At 44.9% G+C, this 18,778-nt stretch overlaps 1 protein-coding gene across 1 annotated transcript in view; it reads left to right on the top strand.

Annotated features, from left to right (window-relative positions):
• The window catches only part of CSMD2 (CUB and Sushi multiple domains 2), a 653,956-nt gene that overhangs the window by 469,862 nt on the left and 165,316 nt on the right, over positions 1–18,778 (top strand). Inside the window, exon 26 of the mRNA XM_036829393.1 lies at positions 16,820–17,022. Coding sequence (XP_036685288.1) covers positions 16,820–17,022 — 203 coding nt within the window. The remainder of the gene's footprint in view (positions 1–16,819; positions 17,023–18,778) is intronic.

The raw sequence follows: 18,778 nt of genomic DNA, 5'->3' as shown, positions 1-18,778 counted from the left end.
GGCTGTTGGTTAAGATGCAGTAGGATTGCTGAGAGAGGGGGCCATGGTTTTGATTAACCAGAACCCCTGCCCAGTGGAACTTGTCTTCCTGGGAGGATGCCAAACTACACAAAACATCTGGCTGTGCCTGAAGCCCAGATGGCCCCACTGCAGTTTCATATCAATCAGAGGGCAACAATTCCCCACTGAGGTCAGTGTGGCTTCCCTTTACCCAGCAAGCAGGCAGCTGGCCCAGAGGAGGCACCAGAAGTAAAGCTTCTGTTCATAGCTCTTGCCAGGAATTGTGGCTTCAGGTTTAGCAGCTTCCAGAAGGTTTATTTTCTTGCAGTGACAGCAAGTCAGACCTTAAACAGAGAAGGTCCCTGTACTCATACCACAAGAACTGACCTCCTGAAGGAACTGAACAGATAAGCACAAACACGATGGGGTATGGCTTTGTCAGATTTACAGTTTCAACAAGCCAACAAAAAGGAGCTCAAAAGTGTTTGAAGAAAAGGATGTAGGTAACCTGGTAGGTATAAATGTAGCTTTAAGAGTGGTGGGGCTCTCTGGCACTTTAGCTTTTCATAGGTTACCTCTAGAAAAAGAAACACAAACTACGTCAAATTATCCAAGAATAATAATCCAACTGAGCTACACCGGATAGTTGAATTGGCCAGAAAACATCAATTTGACTGCCAGTTTACAATCCCAGAAATGAATTCCAACATCTCTTAGGAAGAAAATAAACAGTTCAACCAAAGAAATGCAAACCTTGTTGGTTGGCCACATTGAACCAGTGTAAATCTCTCCCTTTCAAAAAATAAGTAAACAAATAAGCAAAAATTAAACTAAATTAAATGAAAAGCTTGTGATGCTACTTAAAACATACCATTCTTAAAAAAAGAGAACCATTTTCCTAAAGAAATAGAAACGTATTTCCTGAAAAGATTTTACCATGGTAGGCAGAGGAAATTTTAAATGGGTATATAGATAATATTCTCATTTAAATATAAGAAATAGGGATGAGAAATAGCAGAAAATGGATGGTGAAATGGAGGAAGAGCGCTCCTGAGCTAGAAACACAGTGACAGAGACAAGTGAAGAATGAAAAGAAACTAAATACAGAATAAAAATTTACAATCACAGTATTTGTCTTGTAAGAAATAAAAACATTGAAATAGGAGACAAGCTGGAGAATCTCTCTGAGACTGAAGAGAAAAGGAGTGAAGGTGGGGAAGTAATGAAAGAAAAGTTGCCAAATGTGGAAGACAGAGCACCAATCCAGGCGGCATAAATGAAGAAGAACGATTAACAAATGGAACAATTAACAAAAGGTACAATAAAACACATGATGGCAAACTCTTCTTATCCTTGGTGAATTGAAAGGACTCACTGAGTTGCAGGCAAAATGAATAAGATACAACTTGATGAAAAATGAAACAGTTCCATGGAGAACAAAAAAATCCCTACAAGCATTTGACCAAACACTCACAGGTAAGCACACAATCAGCCCTCAGCAAATAAAACAGCCATTTACGATAAACAATCACAACTAATCCAACCCTCCTGAAGTTTCTTCTCTGTAACATCAAAGACCAAAGCCTTTGGAGAATCATTGATTCAGCCAGGATATAATATGCACAAGAGCCACAGAAAATTGCCCACCCGGGCTTGTTGAAGAACTTGCAAAGACAGGGCAGCAGGCCCCCAAAGTTATCAGGCCCTAAAGCCTGGAACCTGTAAACATTACCTCATTTGGTAAAAGGATCTTTGCAGATGTGGTCAAACCAAGGATTTTGAGATGAGGAGATTATCGTGGATTATCTGGATGGGCTCTAAATACAATCATATATATCCTTATGAGAAGGAAGCAGAGGGAGATTTTATATACACAGAGGAAAAGGTGATATGAAGACAGACACCGAGATTGGAATGATGAGGCCTCAAGCCAAGGAATGCCAACAGTCACCAGAAACTGGAAGAGGCAAAGAATAGATTCTCCCCTAGGGGCTCTGGAGGGAGTGCAGCCCTGCTGACACCTTGATTTCCGCATAGCAATACTGATTTCAGACTTCCGGCCTCCAGAACTTCAAAAGAATACATTTCTGTTTTAAGTCACCACATTTGTGGTACTTTGTCACAGCAGCCACAGGAAACTAAAGCAGACATAATTTTTAGCCTACTGAGATGTTTAGGAAAAAAACTACACAAAGAATTGATGACCATGAAAGACAATATTTAATTTGAGTCTATACTCCCTGCTTGTATTGTCAGTGTTTTGATAGTTGGCAGAAGGCAGAGGGGAAAGTAAAATCTTTTTAGCTTTTCTGTCTTACATAAAGGAGAGTGAAATGGTATATTATTTTTCTTTTTCTTTTTTTTAACATCTTTATTGGAGTATAATTGCTTGACAATGGTGTGTTAGTTTCTGCTGTATAGCAAAGTGAATCAGCTATACATATACATATATCCCCATATCTCCTCCCTCTTCCATCTCCCTCCCACCCTCCCTATCCCACCCATCTAGGTGGTCACAAAGCACTGAGCTGATCTCCCTGTGCTTATTATTTTTCTTAAAATTGATAATTAGAGAAAATGCCCGTTTAGGAATACTTTTGAAAATGTTTAAAAATGCCTAAAGTAGAATTAAAAACAAAATGTATACTTTGCAAATCACTGAAAGAAATGTGAAAACTAAGACATGTTACAAAGAAAAAGGAAATAGCAAGAAAACCTAATAAACAAAAAGCATGAAACAGGTTGATGGAGATAAGCTTCTATTAGTCTCCCTATATTAGGCTCCTTTCACGTGAGACCCTCACAGTCCTCCAGTGTGTCCTCAAATTCAGCCAGCTGAGGAGGGAAAGAGAAGGCATCAGAGAGTAGAACAAAACTTGTTTTAAGAGTCAGGTCTTCCTCCTCATCCCACTGACCAGAACACATTTCCCAGCTCACCTAATTATAAGGGAGGTTGTGCCTAGGTGGAAGAAGAAACAAGAGTTCGTGAACACACAACATCATTGCTGCTTCAAGAACAAACGTTATCAGTTCTGAAATGAGTATAAATTCACTTTTGTCTGGCCACTCCACAGTGCGAGGTAGAAGAAAGTAAGAGGAGAAGAGGTGGTCCCTGGAGCAGGCCAGGGTTGCAGGAGCTCAGGATGGCTGGGGGAGGATTGAAGGATCAGCCAAGAACTAAGGTCAAGTGGGAGAGCAGAGTGCAAGACTAAAATGCTGAGCTAAGAGTCTGCAAAAGGAGTGGGCAGAATGATGTGTGAGCGTCCCAGAGGGAGGCCCCGAGATGAGGGCACACAGGAAAAGGAAGCCTCTACTGTTACGTGTGGAGCTTTCACTGACCAACCTGTGGGCAGGGAGGGAGCTGTAAGGAGCCTTGAGCTGGTGCCCACAAGTTAAATTTCCATATTAACTTGGAAAAAAGAGAAAAAGATTCTCAAGTTAGGTAAAGAAAAAAAAAATGCTGCTAAACAGAAGAACAATAAAATATTAAAAAGTTGACACAAAGGAATAGCATGAGAACATACATAAATAAAAACAGGGGTCACAATATTGCTTTTCCAAATAAAGGTAAAATTCAAGGTTAAAAAATATATATACATATTAAAAGGGACAGAGGGAATTATTTCACGTGATAAAATGCTTAGTCCACAAGTGTGTCAACAGTCATGAATATTTATGCACCAAATAACCTAACAAGAAAACTCAAAGCAAAATCTGTCAGAAAAACAAGAAGAAATTGACAGCCATAGGAGACTAACATATCTCTCTTAATGGAGTAAAACAAATACAGTAAGTCTTCTACATATAAGCAAGTTCCGTTCTCAGAGCGCATTCGTAAGTCCCATTGTTCGTAAGTCCAGCAAAGTTAGCCTAGGTACCCAACTAACACAATCGACTATAGAGTACTGTACTGTAATAGGTTTATAATACTTTTCACACAAATAATACATAAAAAACAAACACAACAAATAAAGAAAACATTTTTAATCTTACAGTACAGTACCTTGAAAAGTACAGTAGTACAGTACAACAGCTGGCGTCGAGTAAACAGGCAAGAAGAGTTACTGACCGGAGGAGGGAGAGGAGGTGGGAGACGGTACTGTACTACTGTACTCTATACAGTACTGTACAGTAAAGTACACAAAAGCACAACCACTTGTAGAGGATGCACTCACATGACATTGTACACCAGACACGTGAACTAACTTATGTGATTGGACACGCAAACGCACATTCACATCTTTGAAAGTTCACAACTTGAAGGTGCATATGTAGGGGACTTACTATAAAAAAAATAGAACTAAACTGGAATTTGTTTTAGGTGATTTTACCATCTTTTGACTTGATATTATGTATCAGGCTCAGTGCTAGGTACTTTATATGTGATTTCATTTACAATAATCCTCTTGACAACACTGCTGGATAGATGATGTTACTGCCATTCTACAGAGGAATAAACTGAGGCTCTTTCAGGTCACTCAATTAGCTATCAAGAATGAGTATTTGAACCCAAGTCTTTGACCCCGTAGCCATTTTGTTAAATAGCCTCTTCATTTCATGGAAAACATTTCTTCCAAAAAGGATAAAGACACCTCTGCCCCTCACAGAGTCCCTGACACCTCCAGGGCAGGTTCTGGTCAACAATAGGCAGTCACAGAGCCTTCATTTACAGGGCGATGATAATGAGAAAAGAAGTGGTGCAAGGTTACTCAGCAAGGAAGAGTGAAACACAGGGCAGTAGCTTCAGTGCTGCATCTGTACACTGCCCAGCCTCCCAGAACATCCGTCACTGCAGCTTCTTCAGTGACTGAAGCCCAGGTTTATTCTTTCACTTAGGAAAATAACACAAGAAGAATCTTTCTGTCTTGCCAATACCAGCTGGCACCAGGAAAGGACAGCCTCTAATTTTGCTCTAGACACCAATGCTTGCTTTGAGCTTTGGTCTGTCTTCTCAGTTTTTGCTCTTTGGATGGCACAATGCTTTAATTATTATTGTCTGCTATTATAATCATGGTTTAATTGTTGGTTTGCTGCACCGTGGCTCAGAGGGGGGCATTTTGTGAGACAAGTATTATTTTCTTATTGTCATTTCCAAAGTCACTGAGGATAATTTAAGCTGCGTTCTCGTTTGGGGACAGGAGTGATTTCTGACCCCTCCCCCCGCTGCAGCAGATATTCGTTCACATGCCATTTTCCCCTGATGTAAAGATCCGCTGTTACGACTCTTCTTCCCGGTGCAACATCCATTGTGTTCATGCAGTGGTGACAGTTGCTTGGAAGCACCCAAAGCCTTTTCATATTCTGGGGCCCAGTCAGAAGGCAAGTGAAATCAACATATAAAGATGCTGTGATTTTTTTCCTTTCTAGTTTTTGCATTTTTCTAATGTGCGACAGATACAGATGAACCACCTCTAAGTGTGGAGGTGGGCGGTACCCGAGAAATGCCCAATGTGTTAAAGTTTCCTTCAGACTGAGAGCTGAAAACCATAATCCCAGACTCGAGTTTGTCTGTGGACAGCATGTAAGGGGTGCAGCCCCCTACAATGACAATTTGATGCTCTCCTAGCTTTTTAAATGAAAGTTCTGGCAGTAAATCTCTTCCTGTGGTTGAAGCTGAGTGTCATGAGCCTTACCCGCAAAGCCTGGGGGGACTCTTAGTGGTGGGCTGGTGGGCAGAGGTAAGGGAGTGAGGGCCAGGTAGGGGCTGCCTCACCTGGGGAGCTGCTGTTGGGACATTGTGGTGGAAGGTGGGACTCTGCGGAAACACCATGATGAAAAGGTGTACAGAGATCCCAGAACAGGGATGGCCCCACGGTCGAGGTGCCCTGCAGTTAAAGGGAGTGGCAGCCAATCTGACATGAAGACCCAGCTCCAGAGAGAGCAAGCAGAGGTTCCGGGCAGCCCCCAGGGGAATGGGAAAGAGGACCAGAGACCAGCGGGGCTCATTAGCTGAGCTGGCATACTTGTCAGTAGTGAAAGCCCAGGCTGTACCCCAGGCAGATTTAGGACGCTGAGACCAACTCAAGGCCCCTCCTTTTTGGAAACGGGGCTCCCCCCCTCTCTGCCCCCAGCCCTGACCCAGCACCATAGAAAGGATCGAAGAGGCCATGACTGCCTTGCCTTCTTCCACAGTTGGACATCATTGCCCTGCCCTGAGTCACTCTTCTCTCTCTTTTTTACTTATTTATTTTTGGCTGCGTTGGGTCTTTGTTGCTGCACGAGGGCTTTCTCTCTAGTTGCAGCGAGCAGGGGCTACTCTTCGTTGCAGTGCGCGGGCTTCTCATTGCGGTGGCTTCTCTTGTTGTGGAGCATGGGCTCTAGGCACGTGGGCTTCAGTAGTTGTGGCACGCAGGCTCAGTGGTTGTGGCACACGGGCTTAGCTGCTCTGCGGCATGTGGGATCTTCCAGGACCAGGGCTCAAACCCATCTCCCCTGCCTTAGCAGGCAGACTCTTAACCACTGCGCCACCAGGGAAGCCCCTCTCCTCTCTTGACTCCTTGGGCTGCACCTTTTTCTGGTTTACCTTCTACCTCCTCCACTCATTCTTAGTCTCCTTCCCCTGCTCATCCTTAATGCCATGAATCTCCAGGACACCCTTCTCTGTGTGCTGCCCACACTGATAATCGTTGAGTGGGCTTGTCCAAACCCATGGCTTCAGGTCTCACCCACCTGCACCCATGCTCTCATCCTCCTGAAGAACTTGTACTGTCCTAGGGGTCCCCGTCTCTCCATCCCATCAGTGTCTTTGAGCAACCTCTTTTCTCTGCCCGGCATTCCCCTTCCTTCTCACACTCCTCGCCACCCCCTTCATCTGGAAAATCCTGTTCATCTCTCAAGACTCAGCTTAGTTGTTCCCTCCTCCAGGGACCTTGCCTCACCCCTTGGCCTAAGGTGGGACCTTCTCTGTGTGTATCTGTACCATAGTACTTATCACACCACAGCTAGGGGCAGAAACAAGCCATGCTCCTGTCTGTATCACCTGTGCCTGGTGTGGTATCTGTACCCATTGCCTACTGTTCATTGATTGGATGTGTGAATATTGGTCAGAAGACTTGTAGAGCTGTATTTGGAGAGTGCGAGACCAGGGCTGCAGCATCCCCCTGTCTCCTGGCTTTAAACTAGGCAGCCATCTCTGGCCCAGGGTCTGTGCAGCTAGGTCCTATCTCTATGGTGGTGATAGGATGCCAAAGACATAGATTCAAGGGGCGGGATGTGGGCAGTAAAGAGAGATGTCAGAACCTCCAGTGAAATAGGAGTATCTTCCTTAGCACATAGGATTTAAGTTGCCCATCACCAAGTGGCACACACAGCACAGACAGTGGGTGAGTTTGGCTGAACTGTGGGCGTCCCCAAAAGCTGATGAGCCATTCACTTATTCATCAGCTCACCCAAACCGGGAGCTTAGTGTGGGTCAGGCCTGGTGCTGGGTACCAAAGATACAAACACAAAGGAGACACAAACACAACAGTTAAGGAACTCAGTAAGACAGGTTATTCAATGGATGACTCTGATACACAGGAGCACACAGAAAGAGCATCTCACGAGATTGGGGCCATGGGGAGGGCATGGAAAAGCCCGTGGAAAAGCTTACCAACTGGAGGTGGGGATCTACTGGGACATGTTATTCAGGTGGTATATTAGTTTACTAGGGCTGCTGTAACAAACCGAATGACTTAACAGAAATTTATTTTCTCACACTTCTAGAGCCTAGAAGTCCAAAATCAAGGAGCGAGTAGGGTCACGCTCCCTCTGAAGGCTCTAGGGAAGAATCAGTTTCATTTCCCAGCTTCTGGGAGTTGCCTGCACTCCTTGGCCTTCCTTGGCTTGTGGATGCATCACTTCAGTCTCTGCCTCCATCTTCACATGGTCCTCTTCCCTGCATCTCCTCGGTGCCTCTGTATCCAAATCTCCCTTTCCTTTCTCTTAGAAAGACATCAGTCATTGGACTCAGGACCCACCCTACTCCAGTATGACCTCATCTTAACTTGATGACATCTACAAAGACCCTATTTCCAAGTAAGGTTACATACACAGGGACCGAGGGTTAGGACTTGAACATATCTTTTGGCGGGAGACCATTCAAGCCACTACAGGTGGTGTGAGGGCACGTATAGGGGTTGGAAACGTCCAGACAGAGGAAAGTCCCTGAAGCCAGAGAAAGAGAAGAAAATGGGTAAAGAGTGAGAGGAAGAGGAGGAGGCAACTGGGGCTATTCATGGAGGGCTTGGAGCATCCCCTAGGAAGCCTGACTTTATTCTGTAGGGAAAGGGGAATGACTGGTCAGATACATGGTTCAGAAATGTCAGCTGGCCCTGGTGGAAAAGGTGGATTGAAAGGGTGAGGGGGAGTTTGGGTGCACACTCTGTGTGCCTCTGTAATGCTGTTCTCTCTCTTGCAGTCATCTTCCTTTCTCACTTTCCTTGTGCTTCGCTTTTATTTCTCCAAAACTGCTTCAAAGACGTCTCCTCCTTGAAGTTTTCCTTGCCTCTCTCAATTAGAAGAAGATGACGATGTAAAAGAAGGCCTTTGGTCCCAGACAGACATGGTTTGAATACACCCTCTGACCCTTACAAGCTCTTTGATGCCCCCCCTCACCCTCAGCAAGTCTCCCCAGTTAACCCCCGGGACTTCAGTTCCCACATCAGCAAGATGGCAAAAATAGGCTCCAACTTACAGGTTTGTTATGAGGATATTAGACAATATACATAAAGTACTTGGCACGTAGATTTCCAACAAATGATTAGTTCTCTTCTTCGTCCGGTTATTTTGATAGCACTTTATTTATCCCACGCTTTCAGCACCTCCTGCACGTATTATTGTGTTGTGTGTGTCTCTTTCAATAAACAGCAGCAGCCTCCAGGGCAAAGACACAGCCTTCCATGTTTGGGCAGCTCTCAGCACAGAGTGTGGTGCACATCAGGCCCCCTCCCTCTTCCGTGGCTGGTGGTGTGTCTGTGGCCCAAAGAAACAAGAGCGCAAACGGGTGAGGCGTCAAGATGAAGGATCACCTTCTCACAGCATGGTGGGCGCGGGATCCTCGAATGGTTTTCGGTATTTCAAAAGCCAGAAGGAGACCGGATGGTCACCTGCAGGGGAGCTGCTCAGGCAAACCCAAATGTCTGCTTGGGCCCAGAATTATCCCTATCAATGAGAACCTCTAATTAGCATGTTATAGACTTTGATTTCTATGGGGTGAAAAAGGTCTTCAATAAGAGTCTTAATCCAAGTGGTCAGATTGGCAAAGCTTCACTGGCTAGCATCAAGGATTTATCATGAAAGAGGCCACTAGCACCTGCAGTAGCCCCCTAGCTAATTTCCCTGCATGCGCCGTTGCCGTTGCCAGGCTGTTCTTATCCAGGCAGCAGGAGTGATCTTCAAATGAAAATTGGATCTTGTAAGGTCTCAGCTTAAAATCCTTCAGTGACGTCCCTTAGCCCATAGAATAAAATCCATAATTTCCCCCGACCCACCAGGCCCCACGAGACCTGGCCTCTGCCTACCTCTCTTGGCCCAGGGACAGCCTCAGTGACCTTTCTTTTTTTTTTTTTAATTTATTTTTGGCTGTGTTGGGTCTTCGTTTCTGTGCGAGGGCTTTCTCTAGTTGCGGCAAGCGGGGGCCACTCTTCATCGCGGTGCGCGGGCCTCTCACTATCGCAGCCTCTCTTCGTTGCGGAGCACAGGCTCCAGATGCGCAGGCTCAGTAATTGTGGCTCACGGGCCTAGTTGCTCCGTGGCATGTGGGATCCTCCCAGACCAGGGCTCGAACCCGTGTCCCCTGCACTGGCAGGCAGACTCTCAACCACTGCGCCACCAGGGAAGCCCTCAGTGGCCTTTCTGTTGCTCTGATGCTCCGAGCTGCTTCCCTTCCGGGGCCTTTGCTCATGCTGCCCTTTATCCACAGAAAGCGTCCTCCCGCCTCTTGCCCTGCCCTGCACTTCACGTGACTGGCTCCCTTTAAGCCTCTCCTCTTCCTTAGATGTCACCTCCGCGCAGAGGTCTTCCTGGCCAGTCTGTCTAAGCCGGTGGCTCCATCTCAGCGCTCTGCTGTTTCCTTCATCACATTTGCCCACAGCTGATGGTCTTCTGATGGGGTTGTGTGTGCAGGAGTATTGCCCATCTCCAGAAACAACTGGAAAATGACACCCTGCCTGTCATCTTCGCCATTATCTCCCAGCACCTGGCACACGGAAGGCATTTACATAAACGAAGGCAGTAAGAGGTCCGGAACTTCAGCTTCTCTCCTTTCCATGGCCAAGCTGCCTGGTTTCTGCCTGCAAAAGACCTCAGGCTCCCTCCCCTGGCCTCTGGCCTCCTCTGGCCTCTGGCCTCGTCCTCCCGCCTCTGCTGACCTCGTCAACGCCAAGCCTTTGACTTTGTCTGATTAACAGATCAGTTAAGCTGAATGCAGTGAATTGACACTTTTAATTCCGGGTCTTAAATCTCCGCCCTTTAACCTTGTGTATGATTCACATGTAAACTATTGATTACTGATGGGGCCTCTCTGGAGCAGACCCAGCTCTAGGCCACAGCCTCTTTCTTCTGGAGGCGCAGGCAGCGTTGTCAGGGGGAAGAGAGGAAGCGCCAAAGTCTGACCTGGACTGTAATTATATAAAGTAGTTCTGTGTCGCTCTCTGACCGGCCCTTGACCTTGAGCAAGTTATTTAACCTCTCCGAGCCTCAGTATTCTCATTTTTAAAGAGGGGAACGGTGCTACCTGCAAAATAAAGGTGCTGGTGAGGACTAAATGGGATGAGGTGAAGTTGCCTTGAACACAGGGGTTGTATAAATATGTTTTCTTTCATTTCTACCTAGTGTACATATTCTCTCTTTTCACACTTCCCATCGGTCTGGTCCTTCTGGGATTTCATTTGTTCATTCTTCAATTCACTCACTCATCCATTCCAATATTCACCCTCAGGGACCTCAGTCGGTCTCTAACCAGAAGAGGATAAAACCCCAACTCTGCTAGCTCATACTGATGTCCCTCTCTCAATCCATCTCTGTCCCCATGACATCCTCACGCCACCCGAACTCCAGTGTGGGCGTCGCCTGTCTTCCCAGGTACCTTAACCTCCCCCCTGCCTCTGGGTCTTGTCTTGTGTTATTACATCCAAAGAAAACACCCTCCCTTTCACGCCGCCCAAACTTCTAGCCTCGTCTCCTTCCTTCCGTGACAAGCCTGGCCCACGAGAACCTCTCCTCCCTGAGAGCACGTCCGCCAGCACCACACAGCTACCACTTGGTCTGCGCCTGCCGGCGGCTGCCGATTTCCCAGTGCATCACGGACCGTGGAGGAAGCAGAGAAGCCAGGGGCAGCTTAGCGCAGCAGGGCGGATGCTTGTTTGCTCTGCTTCCTGGGGAGCTCCTTCTCCCCTTCCAGCCAAGTGTAGGGCCCCAGTCTGCCAGTCTGTTCCCTCCTAAACGCCTTGAAGAGAAGCCCAGCTGTTTTCACTCGTCAGAAGTCCTTGGAGGAGAGGCCTGCCAGGGGGATGAGAATACAACCATTGAGGAAACCCACACAGCTCTGGTACTGAGGAAGCTCCACCTGTATCTATAAAAGGGTCTGCCTAGGAGATCCAAGAGCTTAGCTTGAAGCCTGTTGGAACTTAACTAGTGACTGAAAATAAGATATACACTCACACAGACACATATACATATATATATCCAACAATAAATATGTAACTAATAATTAAATCCCACTCACAATGGAGCTGAAAGCCAAAAATTGAACTTAAGAGGAAGAATGCAAAGAGGAAAACCGTAAAACTTTACCAAAGTACCTAAACTAACCCCTAAATAAGTTACAACATCTACAGTGTTCCTGGCTGGGGAAAATAAGTAACGTAAAGATATCAATTTGCCCGAATCAATCAGTAAGTGTGTGCAGGGCTTCCCTGGTGGTGCAGTGGTTAAGAATCCGCCTGCCAGTGCAGGGGACACGAGTTCGTGCCCTGGTCCGGGAAGATCCCACATGCCGCGGAGCCACTAAGCCTGTGTGCCACAACTACTGAGCCTGCGCTCTAGAGCCTGCAAACTATGACTACTGAAGCCCGCACGCCTAGAGCCCGTGCTCTGCAACAAGAGAAGCCACTGCAATGAAAAGCCTGCGCACCGCAACGAAGAGTAGCCCCTGCTCACCGCAGCTAGAGAAAGCCCGCACAAAGCAAAGAAGACCCAATGCAGCCAAAAGTAAATAAATAAATAAAATAAAATTTTTTTAAAAATAAGTAAGTGTGTGCAATTTCAATCATAGTATCCACGGGATTTGGAGGAATTTGAAAGGATAAATTTGGGAAATCAGCTAAGAAATTTTGGGGAAAAATACGAAGGGGAGCTTGCCCTGTAAGAATATCAAAATATGAGACTGAAAACTGAAATCAGCCGAGTAGCTGAGCTCCTGGTACCTCAAGTATTTAGAATCCTGTCACGGCAAAGGAGGGAGCCCTGGAACAGAGGAGAGTCTAGACTCAGACCCATGGCCAAGGTTTCAAACCCGTTGAGAGAGAGAGCCTGGATTATCCAGGCACAGGCATCTTCATTCAGGTACTCGTGAGTGCTATCAGAAGGGTCAGGCGTAGCCCAGGCAGTGGGGCTACCAGAGTGAAGAGGACCTGCCCCCGCGCTCGTGGAAGTCATGTTCTAGTTGGGGAGAGGAGTAGTAAACAAATAAATAAAGTATAGACTGTAATAAATGCTAAGGAGGAAAGAAGCAGAGCATTTTGATAGAACATGGAAGAGGCCACTTTAGGTAGGTGGTGGGATAATTGAGGGTCCATTTGGAAAAAATAATGAACCGATAAACCTCAACAAATGAAACTACACAGTGCTGAGAAAGTATTAAAGTGTTGCTTTTTAATCATATAGGGAAGAAGAGGGTTTGCCCAAGCGTACCATGACATCCAATATCCTTAAAGGAAAATATTAACATTTGATTACATAGAATGAGTAACTTCTATACCAAAAAAGACACCATAAACAAAATTTCAAGGAAAAAGAGATACCAGCTGCTGGGAGAAAATGTCAGCAACAAATATATAAAAGAGAAATTAAAATATATAAAGATAATAAATAAAAATTATAATGAGTGAACAGAATTTAAAGACAAGTAACTCAAGCTGGGTAAAGGATGTGAAGATATACAAATGACCAATAAATATGTGCAGAGATACACAACCTTACTGAATTATCTAAATTTAAAACACTAGTGAGATTCCATTTCGGTTTAGCAGATGAGCAAGTACATTAATATAGAATATATTTACATTGTAATATCTGATGTTGGTAAGGTGAAGTTTAGAGAGAACAGTCATATGAATACTGTTCGGGGGGAATGTAAATGACACAATCACTTAAGAAAATAACTGAGCAGGATTTATCAACAACTTTAAATATATTGTATACCCATCCCCCCGACCAAAGTATTTCTACAAGCCAACTGAAATATTAACATAAATGTGAAACACTACATAAAGATGGGAATGTTCCTTGCAGTTTTATGTGAAATAGTGAAATATAGCAATGTACATTTCTACAGGAAAAAAATGAAGTAGATGTATATCTCCATTATATAGTATTAAGTGAAGGAAGTTACATAAAACTATGTAAAATATAGTCCCATGGCGGGGGGAATGTATGTGTGCACACTGAAAAAAATCTGGACGTATTTGCACCAAACCTAATATCAAGTGGAAAGTTCTAGAGAACAGATTGGTTTGTGTGAGAGAGACTTCTTAAAAATTCAGGACATCTGTATATTGTTAGCCTTTTTCTGCCTTGAACATATCTTATTTTTATAATTTTAGAGGACATTTTTAAAAGGATATAGTGATAAATGGATTGGATCCTGGAACAGAAAAAGGGCATCAGTGGAAACACTGGTGAAATCCAAATCAAGTCGGGAGTTGAGTTCATAGTAATGTACCATGTTGGTTTCTTAGTTGCGACAAATGTACCAGGGAAATGGAAGACGTTAACAAGGGCAGAAGTGGTAAGGGGTCTATAAGAATTCTCTGTATTATCTTTGCAACGTTTCTGTAAGCCTAAAATTAATCTGAAATAAAAAATTGGTTAGGAGAGAGAGAGACAGAGAGACAGGCTGGTATCCAAGTTCTGCTCTGGGAAGCGGAGGTGTAGGTTCACCCTTGCCCCCACTGCAGCTGGACCAGCTTCTCGAAGATCCTGCCATAACCCCTGACCTTTATTTCCCCCACACACACCTTTTTTAAGACTTAGATTTTTAGAGCAGACTTACATTCACAGCAAAGCTGAAAGTACAGAGATTTCCCATTCACCCCCCGCCCCACACCTGCACAGCTTCCCCCATTATCAGCATCCCCCATCAGAGTGGTACATTTGTTACAACTGCTGAACCTACATTCATTGACACATCATTGTCACCAAAAATCCATAGTTTATATTAGGGTTTGCTCTTCGTGCCCATATTCTATAGGTTTGAACAAATGTGTAATGACATGTATCCACTATTACAGTATCATAAGAGTATTTCCACTCCCCTGAAAATCCTCTGTGCTCTACCAGTTTATCCCCTCTCCCTGACCTAACCTCTGGCAATTACTGACCTTTTTACTATTTCCATAGTATTGCCTTTTTCAGAATTTATGTACTTGGAATCATACAGTATGTAGCCTTTTCAGAATGGCTTCTTTCACTTAGTAATAGGGATTTAAGGTTCCTCTATGTCTTTTCAAGGCTTGATAGTTCATATCTTTTTTTTTTTTTTTTTTTTTTTTGGCTGTGTTGGGTCTTCATTTCTGTGTGAGGGCTTTCTCCAGTTGCGGCAAGCGGGGGCCACTCTTCATCGCGGTGCGCGGGCCTCTCACTGTCGTGGCCTCTCTTGTTGCAGAGCATGGGCTCCAGACGTGCAGGCTCATTAGTTGTGGCTCACGGGCCTAGTTGCTCCGTGGCATGTGGGATCTTCCCAGACCAGGGCTCGAACCCGTGTCCCCTGCATCGGCAGGCAGATTCTCAACCACTGCGCCACCAGGGAAGCCCAGTTCATATCTTTTTATCACTGAATAATATTTCATTGTCTGGATATACCATAGTTTATTTATCCATTCATCTACTGAAGGGCATCCTGGTTGCTTCCAAGTTTTGGCAATTATGAATAAAGCTGCTATAAACATCTGTGTGCAGGGTTTTGCGTGGAAATCAGTTTTCAACTCCTTTGGGTAAATACCGACGAGCACAATTTCTGGATCGTATGGTAAGAGTGTGTTTAGTTTTGTAAGAAACTGCCAAACTGTCTTCGCAAGTGGCTGTACCATTTTGCATTCCCACCAGCAATGATGAGAGTCCCCGTTGCCCCACATCCTCATCAGCATTTGGTGCTGTCAGTGTTCTGAATTCTAGCCATTCTAATAGGTGTATAGTGGTATCTTATTGCTTTTTTCATTTGCATTTCCCCGATGACATACGATGTGGAACATCATTTCACATGTTTATTTGTCATTGGTATATCTTCTTTAGTGAGGTATCTGGTAAACTTTAGCCCATTTTTTAATCATGTTATTTGTTTTCTTACTGTTGAGTTTTAAGAATTCTTTGTATAGAATTGGCTCTCCATATCTGCATGTTCAGGACCCACAGATTCAACGTACCTCAGATGGAAAATATTTGAAAAAAATCCACAAAATTCCAAAAAGCAAACTTGAATTGGCCATGTACAGGCAACTATTTACATGGCATTTACATTATATTTACAACTATTTACATAGCATTAACGTTGTATTAAGTATTATAAGTAATCTAAAAATTATTTAAAGTATACAGGAGGGTGTTCTATGCAAATACTAGGCCATTCTGTATGAGGAATTTGAGCACCCTCAGATTTTGGTATCTTGTTATCTTTTGCAGAGCAGCAATGTTTAATTTTAATGAAGTCCAGCTTATCACTTGTTTTCTTCATGGATTCTGCCTTTGGTATTGTATCTAATAAGTTATCACTATACCCAAGGGCATCTGAGTTTTCCCTTATGTGATCTTCTAGGAGTTTTATAGTTTTACATTTACATTTAGGTCTGCGATCTGTTTCGAGTTAATCTTTGTGAAGGGTATAAAGTCTGTGTCTAGATTCATTTTTGCATGTGGATGTCCAGTAGTTTCAGCACCATTTGTTGAAAAGACTATCTTTGCTCCATTGTATTGCCTTTGCTCCTTTGTTAAAAATCAATTGATTATATTAATATGAGTCTATTTCTGGACTTTTGATTTATTTGTCTGTTATTTCACTGATATCACACTCTCTTGATTACTGTAGCTTTATAGTAAGTCTTGACATTAGGTAGTGTCAGTTCTCCAAATGTGTTCTTCTTCAATGTTGTGCTGGCTCTTCTGGATCTTTTGCCTCTCCATATAAACTTTAGAGTCAATTTGTCAATATCCGCAAAATAACTTGCTGGGCTTTTGACTGAGTATTTGTTTTTTACCTCTATCCTTTATCCCCAGATCCTGCCTTCTCAGCATCCCCTTCCAATTAGAATGATATGGATAGGGGCTCAGGAGTGAGGCCTGGGGACTGCCGTGTAGAGTTGAGGAGATGGGTGGGGTTTTACAGTGGCAACAGGAAGCTCCATAATAATAAACAGGATGCACAAAATCTATCCTCCCTCATCCTTGTTCCCATTTTCTAGTGACCTCCAATGGGTGGAGCAGGCTGGATGGAAATTGAGAGGATAATTCTCTCTAATCCTCTTCCTTCCTGCAAGTCTTTCTTAGGTGTATAACTTTGCTTGAATGGAAGCCCCTGGGAAGAAGGGGCTGAGCCCCGAGTGACCACCTGCTTCTTCTCTCCGTTCAGACTCCACTTCCTGGTCTTTGACACAGAGGAGCTCCACGACGTGTTGCGCATCTGGGATGGGCCCGTGGAGAGTGGGGTTCTGCTGAAGGAGCTCAGTGGCCCGGCCCTGCCCAAGGACCTGCACAGCACCTTCAACTTGGTCGTTCTGCAGTTCAGCACCGACTTCTTCACCAGCAAGCAGGGTTTTGCCATTCAGTTCTCAGGTCTGTGCCCACCGTCCGCCAACCTCCATCCATCGGTCCTGCCGTAACCCCCCTTCCTCCTCCCTCAAGTCCCTTCTTTCCTCCATCTCTCCACTCGGGTAAAGATATTTATTGAGCATTTGCTCTGTGCCTGGTCCATGGGTAGTGCTTGTTCTGATATCTGTGCCGAGCTTGCTCTGAGGGGAGGGGAGACAGGTAGGTGAATAGACACTGACATACAAATCAACAAGTATCTGGAGGGAGAAATGTGAGCTATAATGGTCACCTTGGAGCATCAAGGAAGATGTTCCAGAAAAGGTGATGCCCAAGCTCCAAGCAGAAGGATGAGTAGAAGTTACAGAAGAAAAGACAGTATTTCAAGGAGGGCATAGTCAACTGTGACATGGATGTAGAGTTGCCATGGAGCTGGACTTGGAGGATTCGTGGGTCCTTATTAGATGAGAAAGAGAGAAAAGGGCATCCTGGGTGCAAAGAGCATGTGAATGTGTGAGAGGCAGGATAACGGGCTCTGGAAGTGGAGGGTGGTCCACTGTGGCTGAAACGTGGAGAGTGGGGAGGGAGGCAGGGGAGGGACAGCTGACACTGGTTTGGAGCACAGTCACAGAAGAGCTGAGCTGATGTGTCACACACTCTTGTTCTTAGTTTGGTGCACATCTCAGTAAGGACTGGAAGCCAAATATGAGTAATCTAAATTCAATTAATTATGTACTGCGGTACCCAGTTATGGCGGAGCATGACAGAGAGCTACCAAAAACGGGCAATGCTCAAACGTCCAAGTCCCAACACTGGCTCGTTTCTATGATTGGTCCTGCCTCTCCCTGGGATGCATCATCTCATCTCCTCTGAAGTGCCTCTTCCATCACTCATCTCCCTGCACGAGTGACTCTGCCTCGGTCTATGCTTATGTTTATTATACAGCAGCTGTCTTCATTACCATCTCCTTACTCCACTGCGTGTATGTGAGAGGGGGGTTTCCATGGTGATGCCAGAGCGAGGCTGTGTGGCACCTGGGCCATGGCTTTGCCTCCACACTCTCACCTGGTAGGTGTATTAGCTAAGGGTGGTTGGGTATAGCTCTAGCACCAGTAAGGCTGTAATGGCATTACAGAGCCTACTTCTAGCTCTTTCCTGCCTCTGTCTTCCCCATGGAGACGAGCATTTAGCAGCGTGTGTGGCAAATGAGGGTCTCCAGGATCATGTTCCTGAGTACTCATTAACTTGCCCACTTAACACTCATGCAGGCTGCCAGCCTCTCGAGGAATAGCTCCTTGTGGAGTTCATTGGGAGTCTTCTGACTGGAAATCCCCGCACCCATTCACCCATGGAGAGGGTCCCCGGGAACCAATGAGTAACACTGAACTCACCTAAGGTTAGGGTCCCACTGTGGGGCGACAAGAGAGTCATTTTAGATAAGCATTTCCCAACACCTGTTCCCAGGGGTTCCATGGACAATTAATTGGTATTTAAAGGAAAAGGAAGTCTGTGTGATCAAGTCATGTCAGGAAGGTGCTTAGGTTGAGGCAGACCTAAAGAGGTTATCTGTAATTCGGAGCCTCCGAGAGCATTTGTTCTGCTAATGCAGATGCATTAGGAAGGTGTCTGGTAGGTCACAATTCTCAAACATATTTCATCATGGATGACTTTTTTCTAGGCCATCTCAAGAGACTAGCATTTCATGGAACGAACTTTGGAGACTGCTGGGGTAAGCAATAGAAGGATCTCCCAGCAGTAAGGAGAGTAGAATGCTAGAGACAGC

Source organism: Balaenoptera musculus, chromosome 1, assembly GCF_009873245.2.
Source record: "Balaenoptera musculus isolate JJ_BM4_2016_0621 chromosome 1, mBalMus1.pri.v3, whole genome shotgun sequence".
Taxonomy (NCBI): Eukaryota; Metazoa; Chordata; class Mammalia; order Artiodactyla; family Balaenopteridae; genus Balaenoptera; species Balaenoptera musculus.
This window is presented reverse-complemented; position numbering and strand designations above follow the sequence as displayed.